Consider the following 19767-nt stretch of genomic DNA (forward strand, 5'->3'; position numbering starts at 1 on the left):
TTTTTTTTTTTGGGTACATTTTGTTTTAAAATATATATCAATTCCTTTAAAACAACCAACATACTATTACAACATTCAAATATACAATACAATAATAATTTATAAATTAATCCGCAACGTCAATTAAAGAAATAACAAATACATACTATTGTATTATAAAATTATACTAAACACCTACATTTATAAAATTCAAACTTACAATATCCTGAATGTGAGACTTCAATCGACCACCACTAAACATGGGGTACATGAAAATTGAAATATTGTACCTTGTACGGTGTATAGTACAAATTAATTGGGTAAAGGTGTATAATCCTCCTCTAATTAATATCATTCCTCTTCTCTCAAGATTAATTTTAATAAGTTACTTTGACTTTAACTCACATCAAATAAGTTTAAATCTTAACAATAATGAGACGATCTGTGATGTTAATAATATACTTTTTCTTTTTTGGAATAAATAAACATTCCAACAATACATCTACATATGTTAAATTGTCTATATATATATATATATATATATATATATATATACAACCGTAATGTTGTATCAAGATGTTAACTAATAATCCGCTACAAAAAAGTTGTCCTTAACGGACAAATTCGACACAAATCAAATTTTGCAACGGCTTTTGAGACAAACTAGATGAAAGTCAAGGGCAACCCTGTTGCAAATTAAGCATTTGCTACGGACTCTACCACTCATCATAAAGTATTGCAAATGGGTCTAAATTCCATCACAAATCTCTTAATTTGTGGTGGTCAATATTTTTTAATGATGGGTGGCATTTGAGTTCGTTTATATGACGTCCTTATATTCGCCATAATATGAAGTATGTGCCTAGTTGGATTCTTGCAACATTCGTCCATCTGAAATTTGGGTAGATATAGGTTCTCATTATTTAGCGGGGGCTTCCGTCGCAAAATTTCCGTCCCAAAAACGGTGGCTAACAAACTGTTATTTTGTAATGAAATTAATTAGTATCATAATAAAAATAGAATGACGTAATTACCTCAAATGAGTAGTTATTAAAGTAATAAATCATATAAATTGGTGTTCATTAATTAGTTTGTGGGCCAAATTAATTCAATAAAATATCAGGTTATTAATAAATTAAGTTGGCGGGTATTAATTATATGGATTATAGTGCGTTGGGCAAGTCGGGTGGTGTGGATATTCTTGAGTGAGCAAAAACCCAATGTTGCCTAAACAGGCTAAATTGGTGTCCATTTGTTTGTATGCCAAACTTGGAAAACGCAATAAACTCAAAATATTAGTGGTTTTCACACTGCTCTATCAAACTTTTCCTATCTAAATACACCTTTGGGAAAAAATGAAAAAAATTATATATATACTAATAAAAAAAACCACATTTCTACTCATAGATAACGATTACTTATATCCCGACATCAATTTTTTAAATTACCAAAAATATCCTTATATATTTTCAACTATCTCTACTCAAATTCTTTATCTAATCTATATATTTATATTAATATGAAAATTTCACTGAAAAACATCAGTTTGTAAAGCAACGATAATTAGTTTATATATTTTATTCTTGTTTATAATCTATTTTAATATATAAACAATTACTTATTATATTTATGCACACAGAAAAAGCGTACCCAACTACTGTATAATAAAACAACAGATAGACCAAGTCTTGATTGGTGGATAAGAGTCTGCTACCTACCTACCCCTACTTTATTGCTTTCTTGATATTAGCAGCATGGGAAAGTACTGAAAAAGTGTGGCATTATCTCAAGTTTTGGAAATAATGATATTTTACAGCTCATAAAAATGAGAAAAAATACAATCAACTCCTTTATGATATCGTAAATGAGTAAATTATTTTTTTATAAAATAAATAATAATTTATCTTTCTGTATTTTTTAAAAGACGACAATTTATACCTCTATAATTTTTAAAATGAAGCAATTTACCTCCCCGTATGAAGAGGTAATTGCTTCATTTTAAAAGGGAATAAATTGCTATATTTTTTTCATAAAGGGATAATGTGCTCATTTTCAATATCACAGAGAGATAAATTATCATTCACCCCCATAAAAATGTGCAAATCACCTTGCCAGTTTTTATAGATGTAATTACATAGCTCACTTTTAAAATTTAGTGTAATTAAATATAATTTTTTTTATAATTTAGAACGTTATATCCATACTTTTAAATTACCTATTGAAAGAACTAATTTGAAGTGTGCTGAAAAGATATGAATTATTTTAAATTTAAAATTAAATATTAAGGACTAAAATGAATTTTAGGTACCTTTAATATATATATATATATTTAAAAACGGAAAGGAAAAAGGAAAATTTCAAACAAAATTTTAAGCAAAAAGGGTAAAAAAATCCGTACAATTACTTAATTTTAATCAATTTCTTTTTGTTGGATTGTCACGAGAGCTTAATTGGGTCCTTTTAGCTACTTTTTTTCTTTTTTTTTTTTGCCCCAACAAGGGGTTTTAATGTAATGAAAAATAGGTGGGTAGCTTACATATTTTCCTATAAATTCTAGGAAATGTCAGCACAATTATCTCTACACTTCATGCACACGATTGTCACAACTGCTTATTAATGAGCCAAAATTAAATAATGCAACAAATTAATATGAATTAAATGAATGTTTAATTGAACCAAAAAAAAAAGATCGTCACTGCTTTAACATAAATTAATTAATAATTTGATACTGGATTGCCTATGCTACATGAGACAAGTGCTGACAAGTATTAATATGGACTAAAGAATTTTTAGTTCTGCATTTCCTACTTCCATATACAAACCAATCAAGAGATCGTGAATCCGAATTTTATAGATGGTAGGTATTTGATTTATTTTTCATAGTAATATTTGTTTTTTTAGGTTGGTGATTGATTTAGAAGCATTGTTGATTATAAAAAATGCAATATTTAATTATGTTAATTATCATATTTAAAAATAAATAGTCGTAGCAAATAGTTATTGACTATAAGTATGCAATGATTTTTGGCCGTGGTATCTACGAGAGTGGTTAAAATATTTGTCATACAAAGATTTTTATCATGGCTAAAAGCCATGGTAAATAATTTTTTCTTGGTAGAAAATCTATATTTTGCTACGATTTTATTTAATTGTGATTAATAAAAAATATTTACCATGATTTTTAGTCCATAAATATTAAAATTATAGTCATGGGTAATTTTTTTTCTAGTGGTTGTATTTGGTATTGAATATTATAATTATATGTTGTTTAATTTCAAAATTTGATATATTTCAAACAGTAAAAATAAAAAAATATATATATAGAAATGAATCAAGTCGAATAGATTAAATTTTCGCTTAAATTTGTCTGAACTTCATTGAGTTTTATAATTTGAATTCGAGCTTGAGGGCAAAATATATTTTTTTTAGTTTGATAAAATAAGAGTAGAATTTTTTTTGGTATCACAACTATGATTACTGACGCTTACAGTCCTATAAAATTCAAAATCAAGCCTTTTTAGTCCTAAAAAGTATGATTTTGGGACTTTTTAGTCCTAAAATCACAATGTATTTTTTAGTTTGAAACAACGCCGTTTTAGTTCCAAAATCGCAATGTACATGACTTTTTGAAACTAAAAATACATGATTATGAGTTTTATGGCACTAAAAGCGACACTTACCATAGTTGTGGTACAAAAAAAATTCTACCCTTATTTTATGGAACTAAAAAAGCATTTTGCCCTCAACCTTGATAAATATTCCCCTACATATTTTATCATTTTTTTTCACTAATTGAAAGGGACTTGATTATTAATTTGGCTGATCGAATTTAATTGGTAGCATCATGGAATGAGAAAATGTCTTCAAAATTTGGTAAATTTGATATGTATGATTAATCAAATTCTTATATAAACTAGTTTTTATCGATCCATATATCTTACATAATTAATTAAGTATGAATTAGATTTTCTTTTTCTTTGTTTTAAAAGAGGATCGATGCTGATTTATTAATTCAAGTATGGATTAGTTTGAATTTCATTTTTCCGCTCTATCTACTTTATCATCCAACAGCTTACTCTCGAACATGATATTTCGATAAAATTGAATTTCCATTTTCTGTCAAACACATGATATAGTCTCATAATGTAGGGAATTTAGCAATTTTAGTTCTCTACTTTACAAAATTTTTCAAAATTGTCACAAAAATTGGGAAAACTCGTTTCATTCAGTTCCCTGCTTTACGGAATATTAAAAATGGTCCCAAATTGAAAAAACTCGATAAATTCAGTTCTTTATTTTAAAAAATTTTTGGGACTAAATATGTCAAATTTTTTCAATTTTAGAATCATTTTGAAAATCTCGTAAATCATAGGATTAAATGCATCGATTTTTTTGTTCTTGATTATTTTAAAAAAATAGAGGACTAAAAGTGTTGATCTTTATGTTCTATGGGATTAAAAGTGTAATTTCGTCACCTCGGGATGCAAACTACATCGATACCTCTTTAAAGATTGCACTTGTAAATTTACAAGAAGTCGAAAATGTTTGTGTAACTGACCTAATCGTAAATAATATCAGTGAGATTAATTACCAATAATAATAACAATAGCTAAGAAGTAATGCCCTTAATATATATTTGCACTAATTATTTTCAAAGGAGGGTACGGCTGAGTTACGATTCGGGCACTCAATAATTCATGTGTTTGACAGAAAATGGAAATTCAAACAACATTATACTCCACAAAAAACTAAATGAACAAAATCGGGTTGCCATATGTGTTACTGATGATGACATGGCAAGATATGATTGGTTGATGGGGGATGTACTAGAATTGGTTTTGCTGAATAGGAGCAGATCTGGGGGTCAGCCCTGGAAGCATCAAACACTACCAGAAACTGTAAGTATGAGTTGTAACCCTTAAACCCAATTGGATGGGTGCAGTGGGTGACACATCAGAAAGAACCCATGTGGGCCCCCCCTTGGAAGTTTCATCCCTCCCCCCCATTACAACCTCAATGGTCTGATGTAAAAGAAGGGTGTGTGGATGGTAGATGCTGCCCATATTAGGTTAAATGGAGCATTAGGGGTAAGAAAAAGCACTTTATTAGATTGTGATAAAATCAGCATTCTTTGAGTCTTGAACAACTGTAAAGAAATCAAACCCAAGACAGATGATTTCAATTTATCTCCCACCAAGCCCCTACATTTTATTTTATTTTAATTTTTTCAATAATTAAAATTCATCATTTAATTCGATACCCCACTTCCAATCCCTCTATATAAATGAACGCGGAGCAAGCATTCCTACTCGTGCTGCATTTTAAGAGTTGAGTTATAGAACTAACTAGCTAGTCGTCTTCGCCTTCTTCGATCATCGATCAAAATGAGTGCTAACTTGGCTTTTGTCTTTGGCCTTCTAGGTAATATACATACATATATGATCATCTCGGTCTCATCTTCATATTCTTATATTATTGCATCTTCATTCTCTTTTTCATATATATATATATATATTTGTGCTATTAAGTGTCAAGAAGAGACAAATAGGCCACATATATACATATACATACATATGCGACATAGACAAGCTTTATTAATTTACACGAAACATTACTTTCTCTACGTACGTAAAGTGCCATGCAGAGCATGCAGATGCACAGACAGATGTTTCTTGATCAATCTAATTGTTGATTAACGAGTATGCAATTGTTCTTGCAGGCAACATCATCTCCTTCATGGTTTTCCTCGCTCCGATGTAAGGCCCATATATATATATGTATGTATATGCATATATGCTTTATTTGAAGTTCAGGGGTTTATTAGTTTCTGTTATGCAGCCCAACATTTTATCAGATTTACAAGAGAAAATCGACAGAAGGGTTCCAGTCTTTACCGTACGTGGTCGGCTTATTCAGCGCGATGCTGTTGATATACTATGCTTTCCTGTTGCCAGACTCCACTCTTCTCATTACCATCAACTCATTTGGCTGCTTCATCGAGACCCTATACATCTGCTTCTACCTATTTTATGCCCCGAAAACTGCAAGGGTACGTGATTTATTCAAACAGAAAAATAATTCCAACTCTGCATGTATATTGTTACCATAATTTTGATTTCAAGTAAAATTGTTTTGCAGCTGCAAACTGCAACGCTTCTCCTTCTGCTAAACGTGGTTGGGATGGGCCTGATTGTTGTGCTAACTCATTTTCTGGCAAAGGATTCGACCCGTGCCCATATCGTGGGGTGGATTTGCCTTGTCTTCTCCGTATCTGTGTTCGTTGCGCCTTTGTGTGTCGTTGTAAGTTATACTTACTGAGTTAAAGGACGAAGACGTACAAATTGCTCTTAATATTTATATATAGAGTGACCCTACGTACTAATCAAAATTCATTTGTTGCCACTTTTTCTTTTGCATGTATCGTTTTCCTTAGAGACAAGTTATACGAACCAAGAGCGTTGAGTACATGCCGTTTCTTCTATCGTTTTTCCTCACCCTCAGTGCCGTCATGTGGTTCTTCTACGGCTTACTACGCAAAGACTATAACATTGCGGTAAGTATATATATATATTCACATAAACACATTTGAAATTAATTATTCAACACACACGAATCAAAATAATCTGAATCTTTTCTTTTTCAGATTCCTAATATTCTAGGGTTCATCTTTGGAGTGCTCCAAATGGCGCTCTATTTAGTGTACAAGAACGCGAAAAAAGCAATACAAGAAAAGCTTCCTGAAATCATAGAGATGGAAGAGGAGAAGCAGAACAATACCATTCCAGCTGAACTCAAAGAGCAGATTATTGATGTTATGAAGCTGAGTGCAATAGTGTGTTCGGAGATCATTCCGGTGGTTCCCCACCTCATCGACGATCATGCACTCAACGTCGAGGCAGCAGACAAAGTCAAGCCCGGAGATGAAACCCTCAAAATGATCTGTACCTGAAAATTTTATTCAACTATTAACCTTTTTTAATTTAACTCGGTGTGGAGATTAATGGCGTAATTGTGCCAATTAAATAACTACTTGTAATGTGTTCTTGTTTAGTCTATGTTTGCCTAATTCGTGTTGTATCATTATTAATTCAGTGCAAGTGTAATCTATATATCATTATTATTATAATTAATCTTCAATTCTTAGTTTCTTCTGTTGTTATGTAATCACGTTAGCAAGAAAATAATTCAATAGCTTCAAAATTTTTTTAAATTGAAATCATAACTCATTGAGATAATTTTAACAAATAATTTTTTTATTAAATTTGTTGCTGATTAACAACGAAACAACGAATCCCAGTCATTTGTATTATAGCATTATGTCTTGTAGTGTGAATAATTCGTTTAAATGTTTATATATATATATATATATATTATATGTATGGATTACGCGTATATATTTTATCCTGAAATAGAAAAATATCGATACCACCATGCACAAGAAACTGCGAAGCATAGTCAAAGGATGGATATTTGGTTCCCTGAGGAAGGGAAACCTCATTCTACAACAAGAAAACATTGCAAACTGTTCCTTTTGCTCTTTTTGGGTAATTGCAGAATGGGGAAATTATGGGTTGAACAATTACATAAATATTACATCATAATTTGAAAACAAAAGGAAGGAAATTAAACTTTGGTCATGGGTTCGAATTGCTTGGAGGGTAGTTCAGGAACCAGCACTGGTCCTTTCTAAATTAGGGAGTAAAAAAAAGGAAAGGGAGGAAATTAAATGAGATAAATATTTTTTGATTCTTTTGAGTACTTTGCTTATTAGTTTCAACAAAGTTGTAATTGTAATCAAAGTTGTCATCAGTTATCAGTGTATATATATAAAGTGATAATAATTCTTTCTTACTGCGACTGTACGATTAATATTACCTTGTCATAATGAATCAATATAATGGGAATAAATTTAATTAAGGAGTCGTAATTAATTAAGATCAACTTTGGCTGCTGGAAATTAAGATGGTGATTAGAAGCATTATCCATAAATGTGTAGTGATATGAAAATAGAATAGAAAGTGAAAGATTCCAAAATATATTTTTACAGGCTTGGTTAGTAAGGAATATCATACGTAATACCAATTATAATGGAATTTTACCAAATTCTAAGTGAAGGGAGATGCAGCTGAAAAGCTCCGAGCACGCTTTTCCAGTTTCAGGCACAACTTTTACTTTCGACGATGGCCATAGTTTCACGAGGAAGCTGCATTTATAATATATACATATATATATTTATATTTATATATAGATATAATGAGAAAAATCAAAGTATCTCTCTGATATTGAAAATATTCAAAATACCCCTATAAAAAATAAAGTATCAATGACACTCTATGTGATATGAAGAAAAAAAAAAATTAAAAAAATCCCCCGAAGCCAGAGTTTGCCATACACGCGCGTTGACTTCAAATATGAACCTGAAAATTATATTTTTTTTTTTATGATTTTTCTCTTCTTTCTCCGTCGCCCCCTCACCCCGTGACCCTTGAGCGAAGGACGGGCGCCTGGCAGCTAGGGCGATCGTCGTTGCCCTCGATCTTTGGGCGATGACGTTGCCACCTCTGCCGGGGGCAATAGAGGGGGTTGGGGGAGGGGGTAGGCGGTAGGCGGTAGGCAGTGGGGAGGAGTGGGGGCGGGTGGGGTAAGGGGGAGCCGGTCTTGGGGTGGGGTGGGGTGGGGGTGTATGGGTGGGTTTGATTATTATTTTTTTAAATATTAAATTTTATTTTTATAAATTATAATTATAATTATAATAATTTTATTTGTATTATAACTATAATATTATAATTTTATTTTTATAAATTGTAATAGTTCATATAATATAATTACATCCAATATGTCATGCAACTCATTTCTAAAGCCACGTAGGATTAAAAATCTCCAAACAAATATTCAATTGGCATGTCATGTCATTTTTTAGATTAAAAATCAAAATTTCAGCTATCGAATGATTAAATTTCATAAATTTTGAAACTTAATGGACTTATAGAAAATTGGCATAATTATCTGACTAAAATAAATATTGAACATATTTAACGGACTAAAAGAATAATTTTCTCTACATGAAATTTTAATTCTATATATTATAAATGTACTATAAGTATATTTTAATAGGCCTAGGTTGACCAGGAAGGACATTTTAGTTATTTTTCTTAAAAAATAGACTTGGATTGATTAGAGGGCAGTATGAGTCATTATTCATAACATATGAGTGATTTTTTATATTTAAATTTTCATAGGGAGTTTTCGATATTTTTCATATTACAGAGGTCAAAATGAATTTCTCTATATATTATCTGAGAAGATGTTCTTTTCAAAAGAATTTCACAAAATTATACAAAAATGATGGAAGCATACTAGAACTGCATATGAGTCGAGTTCAATATTCAAAATTTTTGAAAATGTCGTGAACAGATATTAATACCAAGCTCGATTGATTATTACTATGGTAGTGTATACATTACAAAAAGAAAAAATGCATTTTTAGATGGATTTTTGCGATGCATTTCTTAAGAAATGTCACAATTCATTATGTGTGACAGGATTTGTGACGGTTGGACCGACGTGATAGGAGAACCCATTGCAAAAACATTGCGACGGAAAAAGTTAGTATCGCAATGAGTTCCAATGGGAGTGCAAAACAATCCCAAACACCATCAATACAGCGCGTTTGCAATGGCATAGTTGTTTGGTTTATTTGATTATTTGGCATGGCAATAGCTATGGAAAAAATGATGACTTTAATGGGATGTTATTCGACGGCGCTCAAGTCGCAAAATGATGCACGTACGTGTTTATTGTAATTAGTTTGCCAAGGTCATATTTGTCCCAAAATTTTATTACGGGATCTTGCAATGGCGAGATTGTAGTGATGGTATCACTAATATATATATATATATATATATATATATTGGATGGCCCACTTGGTGAGCTCATTAAAATTCGAAAAGCTCAAGATTTTCAAATAAGATAAACTTTTGCCCTAATTAAATTTGACCTCACTATGGGCTACTGCACTTCCCAATAAGCTTATCTTTTTTTTAAAAAAAATTATACACGAATATGTATAATACATACATCTCATAAGTTGGAATGGACATGATCTTGGGATCTCAAACACAAAGCAAAGACTAAACTAATAATCAAGCCCTATGTACTAACTCCACCGTCTCAAATCAATTCCAAAAAAGTGAACTGTTGCATCAGGGAAATATGCAAGGTGCTGGCTCGTCAAGGCGTACCGAAGGTTGCTAGAGTAGATATATGGGTAATATATATCCAGAGAAAGAAGGATAATCTCAAAAAGAGAAACACGTTAAAGTCAAGTCGAAAGGGATTTTAGTGATAACTTTTCGATGCTCAAGTTAGTTATAGTACAAAGAAATGTTTAGAGGATGTAAGAGAGATAGAGTGACCTAACCTGTGTATTGAGGTGGAGTCATATTTTTATATACCGGTGGATTGTATGATTTCATGTATGCCCTTAGATCTATTCTTGATCCAACCGGGTGTATTGAATAATGACAGAAAGTGATCCAAGGGACCCAAAACTGTGTATTCTAAAAAGTATTTCAGCACCAATTGTATTATCCTAATATTCCGTTTTCAGTGTGCAAAGGTTTCTGGAGACCTTCATATGTCCTTTATGTCCCAAGTGCTTAAAGATCCGTCATTTGTATCTTAGTAGCTCTAAAAGATCTGTATCAATTTTGATATTTGACAAGATCTTTTGACGAGATTCTAAAGTTCTCTGGTGGAGTTTATAAACATCCCCACATCATGAACATATTTCTTAACTAATGATAATCAATTAATCTTCACCAGCAAAGTACAATGCCCCAAATAAATGTTGGAATATATTCGTGTGTACCTTTTCCTAATTTTCTTTATTTATATTTGGTATGTAAATCAGTTGTACCTTTAATGTTTGTGTACTTATAAACCTTATCTCATCTCCATTTGATTGAGATTAGGTTTTTCTACATTAACCTTAGTGTCTGATGCACCCACTAACAAACTGAAACCGATTAATCACAAATTGTATTATTAGTCACAATGTGCTTATTTGAGTAACAAATGCCAAAATTACTTCTAATAATTACAGATTTAATATCAGCAGCATCCAAACAAGCTTGGAAAAAAAATATTTTTGAACTTATAACTTAGGCCTTCTTCATTTTTTATCTCAATGATTACGAGAATTTGACAATAACTTAATAGTTTTTTTTTTTCACTTTTTGTCTTAATATTAAATTAATATTTGACAGAAATGACCACGTGATACTCGCGTGACAATTAAGTTATTCTTCTTATCTCTGGTTGTTTGTGATTCTCAAATTGAAAAACTTATGATTCTTTAATTTGTTGATTGTTTGCGATTAAAATATCATTCAAATGCGAGATTTGATGAGAACAAAGGCTCGAATTAGGGGTTTTCTAGAGAGATTTGGGGGAAAGTATTAGGTCTTTAGGGAGTCTATTGATTTAAAAAACGTAGTATGTGCTTATCACATGCCACCATTCTCTCCAAAACGTCCACTTAAGGACCACGTGGTTATTTTCATCAAATATTTAAAGACGGGACGAAAAGTGATAAAAAAATGCAAATTGCTAATGAAATTTCCCTATTTATTATTGGGACCAAAAGTAAATAACCCAAATAATTACTCCTAATTACAGATTAATATCACTATAATCCAAACAAGCTCCAACCCCACTTGTCTCAAACAAGCGACAAAGTTTCTCCGTAAGTAACAAAAGAATCATGAAGAGGATCCCATCCATTACTTTTCCTCTGCAGCTTATCCACTTATGTCAACTACTCTTTCCATCTTGAGTGAGCAATTTTGGAAGCAGCTCTCGATGGCATTCATTCGATTTGTGCTGTGCGTTTTCTCAAGGTCAAAACTACAGCACCAATAGAAATTCAGAAAAAAAAAATAAAAAAAGTTGTAAAAAGACAGAGATTCTGTTTAGTGTTGAATGACTAGAAAGTAGAAATAATTCAATTTGAAGATGGCCCACCATGTAATAAGTATCACTCTCCATTAACGAGGGAATAGCTATATATATATATATATACATACAAAATGCATACGGTGCTATTGTGATATTATAAATTATCAAATTATCCCCAATAAAAAAATAGTAATTTATTTTTTTATATTTTTAAAAATACAATAATTTATTCCTCTGTATTTTTCAAAATAAAGTAATTTATCTTGTTATTATTTTTTATAAATGGATAATTTGCTCATTTACAATATCATAATCTGATAAATTGCATTAAACCCTTTGTATATATATATATATATATTGGTGAAGACTGCATGGAAAGAAAATGCAAATTATGGAGATATATATTTTGTAGGCATGTAAAAAGGTGAAGAAGATGATGTATCCAGCTAAAAAGATACTTTCCATTTCTATCTCAGCAAATTATGTGATGAAGGCAGCTCTTTTCCGTTGAATATTTCCTTTGAGAAGAAGTAAACCGCACACTCTCAAAGAATATTGTTATCTTGGTTTATCTTATAGGATCCATAGTGTTATTAATGAGGGATGATAAAGTTCATTAGGAAACTTCTGGCTAGTCCCTCTTGATTCCGGAATTGGGATAACGAAAAGTAGGATTAAATTTTCCATTGGATGTAGGCACATTTGCCTTTCACATTCATTACAGATGAGGAGTTGACTTGAGTGACTTATATGTTTTAAGAACTTTTCTATCTAGCATAACGCCATTTCAAATGTTTCCAACATCTTACAAACTTTCAAATATTTTAAGAAGAGTTTAATGTAATTTACCCATGTGTATAATAATTGAGCAAATTATAAATTGCTGTATTCTAAAAAATATGGGAGGATTAATTGTTTAATTTTAAAAAATACAGAGGGATAAATTGCTATTTTTATGGGGTAATTATCTCATTTGCAATATTACAGAAAGTTGCTTGTATTTCTTTTTTAAATATTTTGAAAAGCTTATAAACTTATTCAAATACTCTCTTAGTAACAATTAATTATTCTCTCTGTCCAAACACAAACGATGTCAGGCTATAGTTTGAGGAATTAAGGATTCTATACATGTCAGACGTGATTCAAGGTGCACAGTGGGTCAGGTCGGCCCAGGTCCGATACATACCGGCCTGAAATAGCCTAGTTCAGAACTAGCCCACTACTGTTCATAAACGGTTCTAGGGTGATCCTAAGCATTTACACTACAAAAAAATATAGGATTTGTAACAATTATTTTGTAACGGCTATATGACCATTCCAATACACACTGTGTTTGGCACAAAGTTGTAACTGATAAGCTATGTTGACGTCATGATGGAGATAATATTAATTTCATGAAGCTGTAAAGACCAAAGCCGTTATCTGCCCCCACCACCCCCTCCCCATTTTAATAGGTAAGTCTTTTTCTTTTCTTTTTTTTTCTAATTTTGTTGGATTTTATTGAATATATTTGCTGGATTGTGGAATATATTTGTGGGATTGTTGAATATATTTGTTGGATTGTTGAACATAATTTCTTAAAATTATTTCTGTATTTAAAAAAAAATCTCTAAAAATATGAAATAATAATAATATCTATATTATTCTGTAATTTTTAATAATTTTCTTTAATTTTCTATAATGTTCTGTAATTCTAGGTAATTTCTTTAATTTTATGTAATTTCTATAATTTAATGTAAATTTATATCATTTCTGTAATTCTATGGAATTTTTGTCATTTTCGTACTATTCTGTAATTGTAATTTTAGGTCATATTATGCTATTTCTATAATTTTTTGTAATAAAAATTTAATTTTATGTAATAAAAATTTAATTTTATGTAATAATGGATAATTATTTGTAATTTCTTGAATTTATCAGAAATTATTTGGTATCTTTTATATATTTGTCTATGAATTGTTTGTAATTTAGGATAATCACGAAATTTAATGAAATGTTTAGGAAATTTTGGACTTTAATGCAATTTTTGCCTAAATAATGGACTTCAATGCAATTTTTTGCAATATTTTAGACTTTAATTTAAATTTCATTAAAATAAAACACTTTCATGCCAATTTTAGGAAAATAATGGAGTTTAGCATAATCATGACATTTAATGAAATTTTTAAGAAATGTTAGACTTTAATGCAATTTTTGCCTAAATAAATGCAATTTTTAGGAATATTTTAGACTTTAAATCAAATTTCATTAAAATAAAAGACTTTAAAGCCAATTTCAGGAAAATAATGGAGTTTAGGACAATCATGACATCTGATGAAATTTTTAGGAAATTTTGGACTTTAATGCAATTTTTGCCTAAATAATGGACTTCAATTCAATTTTTAGGAATAATTTAGACTTTAATTCAAATTTCATTAAAATAGAAGACTTTAACACCAATTTTAGAAATATAACAAAGTGTAGGATAATCATGACATTTAATAAAATTTTTAGGAAATTTTGGACTTTAATGCAATTTTTGCCTAAATAATGGACTTCAATGCAATTCTTAGAATATTTTGGACGTTAATTTAAATTTCATTATAATAAAAGACTTTAACACCAGTTTTAGGAAAATAATGGAGTTTAGGATAATCATGTGATTTAATAAAATTTTTAGGAACTTCCATTAAAATTTAAAATTTTTGGACTTTAAAATTTATATTTTTAGGAATATTTTTGGGATTTTAAAATTAAAGGCAAATTTTAGGTAACTTTGGAAAGCCCATGAGTATTTAAATATTTTTTATACATTTTAGATCCATAACTATTAGTATTCCGCCTCCTCCAAGACGAAGTCATGGCCGTGGTCATGGTCGTGCACGCGGTCCTAGCCCTCCCAGTTCTCCCGTTGTTGGTGCAGATGCACCCTAGCATCGGAGCCTACGTCCCTATCGCTGTTGATTTTTGCAAATTCCCTGCAGTGGGGTTAGATGTGGCAGCGCACAACATTACACAGGCCCCGATCAGGCCGTGGGATGCATCACCATCAGCGCCACCGCTGCGACCAGCAACCCAAAGGCAGTATATCAGCTCCGGAATTCAAGGTACATACGTAAATTTATTAAATTATTTTATAATTTTTTATATTCTTTTATTATTTTTAATATTTAATTATTTTTTCAGGTTCTACCGAGCTTTTCACAATAGAATTCATGCTACGGTCAAAGGACATTATCTGCATCCCTGGGCGAATGTATCGCAGATCCCATTGGAGCACCAGTTATTCTGATTTAACAATGTAAAGGTAAGAATATTATTTAGTTTTAATTAATACTTACTTTTTCTTTTATCTAATATTTATATATTTTTTTTAATATATGAAATTTCCAGCTGTCTTATTGGTAGGACTGCGACGTTGAGTTGACAAGTAGTTGGTGGGTAAATTTCCGCGGAAGCGGTTAGCTAACGCCAAAAATTAGTTGGCCCAATCGTTGTGACTGGCCGAGGAGATCTGGCGCTAGCTTCTGGAGCAATGGGCGAGCCCTGAATTTCAGGCACAATCGGGGAAGAATAAGGCCAATCCGGACGCAAGTGCTACCATCTATCGCGGAGGTCGTCCTCCATTGGGACCCACAAGTGTAAGATGATAAGTATTTTAACTTATAGTATTAATTTAATTTTTTAACTTTCTAATTATTTTTTTAAATGATTTTTGTACAGAAGGCACAACTCGGACGCCCCGTCAAACAGATAGAGGCACAACTCGGACAACCAATGGAGCGACCCAAGGGGTAGTGGAGGTCGCGTAAGTATAACAAATAATTTAATTTTGGAACTTAAAATAATATTTTTTTATATCTAATCATTTAATTTGTTCGCATGAGCTAATCCTGAAGATATGAGGAATGCCAGAGCTAAAACAACAATAATCAAGACCTCCATTGTCCTCTCAAGGCTCGGTGCCCTGAACGAGCAACAGGTATGGTTGTCAGCAGCTGGCGGCTGAAATAGGGCCGAGTATTCAGTCTCGGCTCCAAGGCCCACCGCACTGTTCCTCGACCATCACAGTCCAGCGGGTCCATTGCTCCATCACCCTCGCCACCACAACCGCCGCGCCCCAACCTTGATGATCGGGTAGTGAAGCTCGAGGAGTGGATGTGGCAGATGGATCCGACCTGGCCCACTCCTCCAGCACCCCAACCTCCAGCTTATGCCCCAGTACCCGACGTCAACGACAACTAACCCACAGTTGAAGGGGGTGTCGATTTAAATTTAGATTAAGATTTTTTTTATTTGTATAAATACAATTTTTAAATAATACTTTTATTTTAGTAATTAAATTATTTTTATTATCTTGTTATATTATATATTTTTTATTTAAAAAATTAAAAATGCCTAGATATAACAAAAATTGAATAATTTGTTTCAACAAAAATAAATATTTAAAATAAATTAAATACAATTAAATATTAAAAAAATTATCATTGCTTTTGTAACGGCTTTTAGAATAAGAGTTGTTGTCATAGATACACAAAACCATTACAAAGACCGCATAAAGGACAATTATTAATTTTGAAAAAAACCATCCAAAATGACGTTACTAAAACAGTATAAAAAATAATAACAAATGCAGATGCAAAACTAAAACCAACATAAGCATATAGAATTACAAAGGCCATTACAAAAACTGTTGCAAAGAGACATACAACGCTCGTTACAACAACCATTGCAACATAATGCAAAGCAGTTACAAAAAGTATTCCAACAACCGATCTAACATTCAAGCACAACCATACCTAAAAGTGTTTCAATAGTCGTTTCAATAATAATTAAATCAAATTTGATTTCGCCGTTCCAAAAATAGGTCTAATGCATTTTCTGCAATTAGACTACCTTTATTCCGGCATACAAGGGCTGTTCATAAGGCCGTTACAAATTATAACGGCGGCCAAGCACGCCAGTTATAAATATTTTGTAACACCCAAAAAAGCCGCGGTAGGGTGTGACATTATAAAGATCTTTGCAACTTTCAAAAGCTATTCCAAATTAATAACTTGATCGTTATATAAGCCGTTACTATTAAATGATTTTTTTTGTATTAATAAATGCCCCAATTGGACTCATTTATAAACCCAAGCCCAACCCGTGAACCAGCCTGGTTGAGTCCCGAATCAAGCCCCAGTGAGCCTATTTTATTTTTATTTTATTTTTATGAAGTAGATGTTTTCTTTTGAACAATTGCTTAAATATATAGTAGTATTATGAAATAAAAAATAATAAATTAAACCACACAAAAAATCATAATTAGAAAAAATAATATAAAAGATTATATGATGAACTTAGATTATAATAAATTTAAAAAGGGTTTATAATAAATTCTGCAAAAAGAAAAATAAAAAGTATTAATGAAATAAGGTACTAAAAATTTAGATATAGAACAATAATGATAATAATTTTTAAAGTTTCAAAAGTATAAAAAACTATTAGAATGGTTAATTTAGAAAAATAAAATAAAACTTATATGCCATACATTATTATAATAAAAAAAAAATGGCCCAGCAGGCCTGGCTCAGGACCAGGTGGTCCTGGGCCCTGGGTTGGGTCGGGCCTAGGTTTCAATATCGAGGATCGGCCCGAGGATCAGCCCGGTTGAAAGCAGACTTGGACAAACCCAATCAATTTTTTTATTGGTTCAATCCAATCCTGGTCCAAGTTAATCTAGGTCAGCCCATTGCAGATTCTAAAACATAACAATATATGTTACATGAAATAGAAGGTGTAATAGGATTTAAATAAAAAAACTCAATTAAAAATTCAAATATACCTCTTTTTCAGTTTTAGTACCCCAAATTTTCAAGTTATCAGACTTGGGACCCAAAATTTTTATTTTTCATCCACCTAAGTAACCTTTGTTAAATTGACTGTTAAAACCAACGGTCAATCCAATTTTAGATGGAAATTTAGGCGGAAACTTGCCTATGTAAGGGCATGTTTGGCTTCCATTTTATTCAATGCACAAAAAAAAATTATTTTGATTCATTTCGATTTTAATTTTGTAATTGAGGATAATAATTTAAAAAAGATACATATTTAATTTAATTTCTATAAAAAATTACCAATTTTACTGAAAAAAACACATTCCTTTTCTCTTTTTGCATGGCCACAACGCAAATATTATCATACTCTATTTATCGAGGGTTTATGCTATAATTTTTCATATTTTTCTTTTAGTTATTTTAACAAATAAGTTTTTTTTGGCTTTTTTTTTACTTGTGAAATAAAAACTCTTAATAAATTTATAAACAAAATTCTCTCAACCGAAAATAATAATTAAAATGTATATCTTGTGTAGAAACAACGTATAATATATTAAAGTCTCTTGTGTAGAAACAATGTATAATATATTAAGTATGCAAATGCAGTTTTATTCAACTCAAAAGTACATTGACACCCATTGAGTGGCTTATTTGATTTTTCTCTATTTATTTTTTCGTGAACAATGCGAGTGGTGATTGAACATAAGACTGTTAGTTTACTTGAATTAATTATAACTAGGCGGTTATCTCTAAATTACTCCACATTTAGATGGGTGATTTTATTTTCATAACGATTTGAATTGGGAGGAAATATTTGAATTGGTATTCCAATAACGATTTCAACTAGTTTTTTTTTTTTTCTCTTATAGAAATTGGGTTAAATATATTTTCTTTAACATTATTGTCCTCAATTATAAAATTGAAATCAAAATAAAATTTTTTTGTGTATTAAATAAAATGGCAGCCCAACATGCCCTTACATAGACAAGGTCCCGCCTAATCTTTTCTCTAAAATTGGGTTGACCGTTTGTTTTAACAGTTAATCTAATGGAGGGTACTCAGACAGATGAAAATTAAAAATTTTGGATACCGATCTGATGACTTGAAAACCTAAGGTACTAAAATTGAAAAAGGAGTATACTTTAGGTACGAAAAATAAAATTATCCCAAAATATTTTAATAAACTTTGGTACAAACTACAAGAAATAAAATTTATTTTAAAAATAAAAATATTAGAAATTTTTTTATTTTAATATAAATAATAAAATAGTTTTAAAATTATAATTATTTGCATTGCAGATATTCTATAGGATCTTTTTGTTAGTTTATTGAAATTGAATTATTATTTGATCTGAAAATATTCATGTAAAATATACATTAATGTATAACTAACAAGTATCTTCAGAAATGGTTTATTTATATAGTTGACAATTTTTTACATTATCGCACATCATCGAAAAAAAAATGTCGTAAAATTGAATTGAAAACTATAAATATGATGCGGGTCGAAATTAACGATCTCCTGAGACGATCTCAACGCAGATAGTCCAATTCTTTCTAGATCAGATTTTGGGTTCCCTGAGAATAAAACACGAACCGTGAGCTCGTCGGGCACGTCCCCGACAATGACCCTCCGACGCTCAAGTTAGGTTGATCGAGAGAAATGTATGCTATCTCAAAGTTCGATCTCAATAAATGCACAATAGTTACCTCAATAACGGCGTTTCGGGGTTTATTTATAGAGCACAGCTGGATAATGTTGACTGGGCCATGTGGCCTTATCCTACTGGCTCGCGTTCTGATGGAACGGTTGTCATTGTCCGGGTCTTCAGTCGATTTGTGTGATCCGGGTCGGGTCGACAAAAGGCGCGGATCCTGATCGCGAAATGACTCTAATGCCCTTAATGAAGGGTAGTTTGGTCTTTTTGCAGGGATTACATGTGTATACCCATCAAAATCGAACCATCTTTTTATATTTTTGAAAGTTAAAGGACTAAATTGATAAAGGTCATACTTAAATAATTAAAATTAA

The 19767-nt window shown here is 31.1% G+C and overlaps 1 protein-coding gene across 1 annotated transcript; it reads left to right on the forward strand.

The window, feature by feature from the left end:
* The first annotated feature begins 5251 nt into the window (after positions 1 to 5251).
* Positions 5252 to 7116, forward strand: LOC105158159 (bidirectional sugar transporter NEC1). Its single transcript, XM_011074803.3, has 6 exons — positions 5252 to 5400; positions 5699 to 5735; positions 5818 to 6028; positions 6118 to 6279; positions 6413 to 6532; positions 6623 to 7116. Exons 1-6 carry the CDS (start codon positions 5364 to 5366, stop codon positions 6926 to 6928), a joined length of 873 nt encoding a protein of 290 aa, XP_011073105.1. The 5' UTR covers positions 5252 to 5363; the 3' UTR covers positions 6929 to 7116.
* The last annotated feature ends 12651 nt before the right edge of the window (positions 7117 to 19767 follow it).

This window comes from Sesamum indicum, linkage group LG3, assembly GCF_026168435.1.
Source record: "Sesamum indicum cultivar Baizhima isolate 11 linkage group LG3, ASM2616843v1, whole genome shotgun sequence".
Taxonomy (NCBI): domain Eukaryota; kingdom Viridiplantae; phylum Streptophyta; class Magnoliopsida; order Lamiales; family Pedaliaceae; genus Sesamum; species Sesamum indicum.

Coding starts and splice junctions, on each gene's coding strand:
- LOC105158159 (XM_011074803.3), top strand. CDS start 5,364: ATGAGTGCTAACTTGGCTTTTGTCTTTGGCCTTCTAG. Junction 6,029..6,117: donor ATGCCCCGAAAACTGCAAGG/GTACGTGATTTA, acceptor ATTGTTTTGCAG/CTGCAAACTGCAACGCTTCT. Junction 6,533..6,622: donor GCAAAGACTATAACATTGCG/GTAAGTATATAT, acceptor TTTCTTTTTCAG/ATTCCTAATATTCTAGGGTT.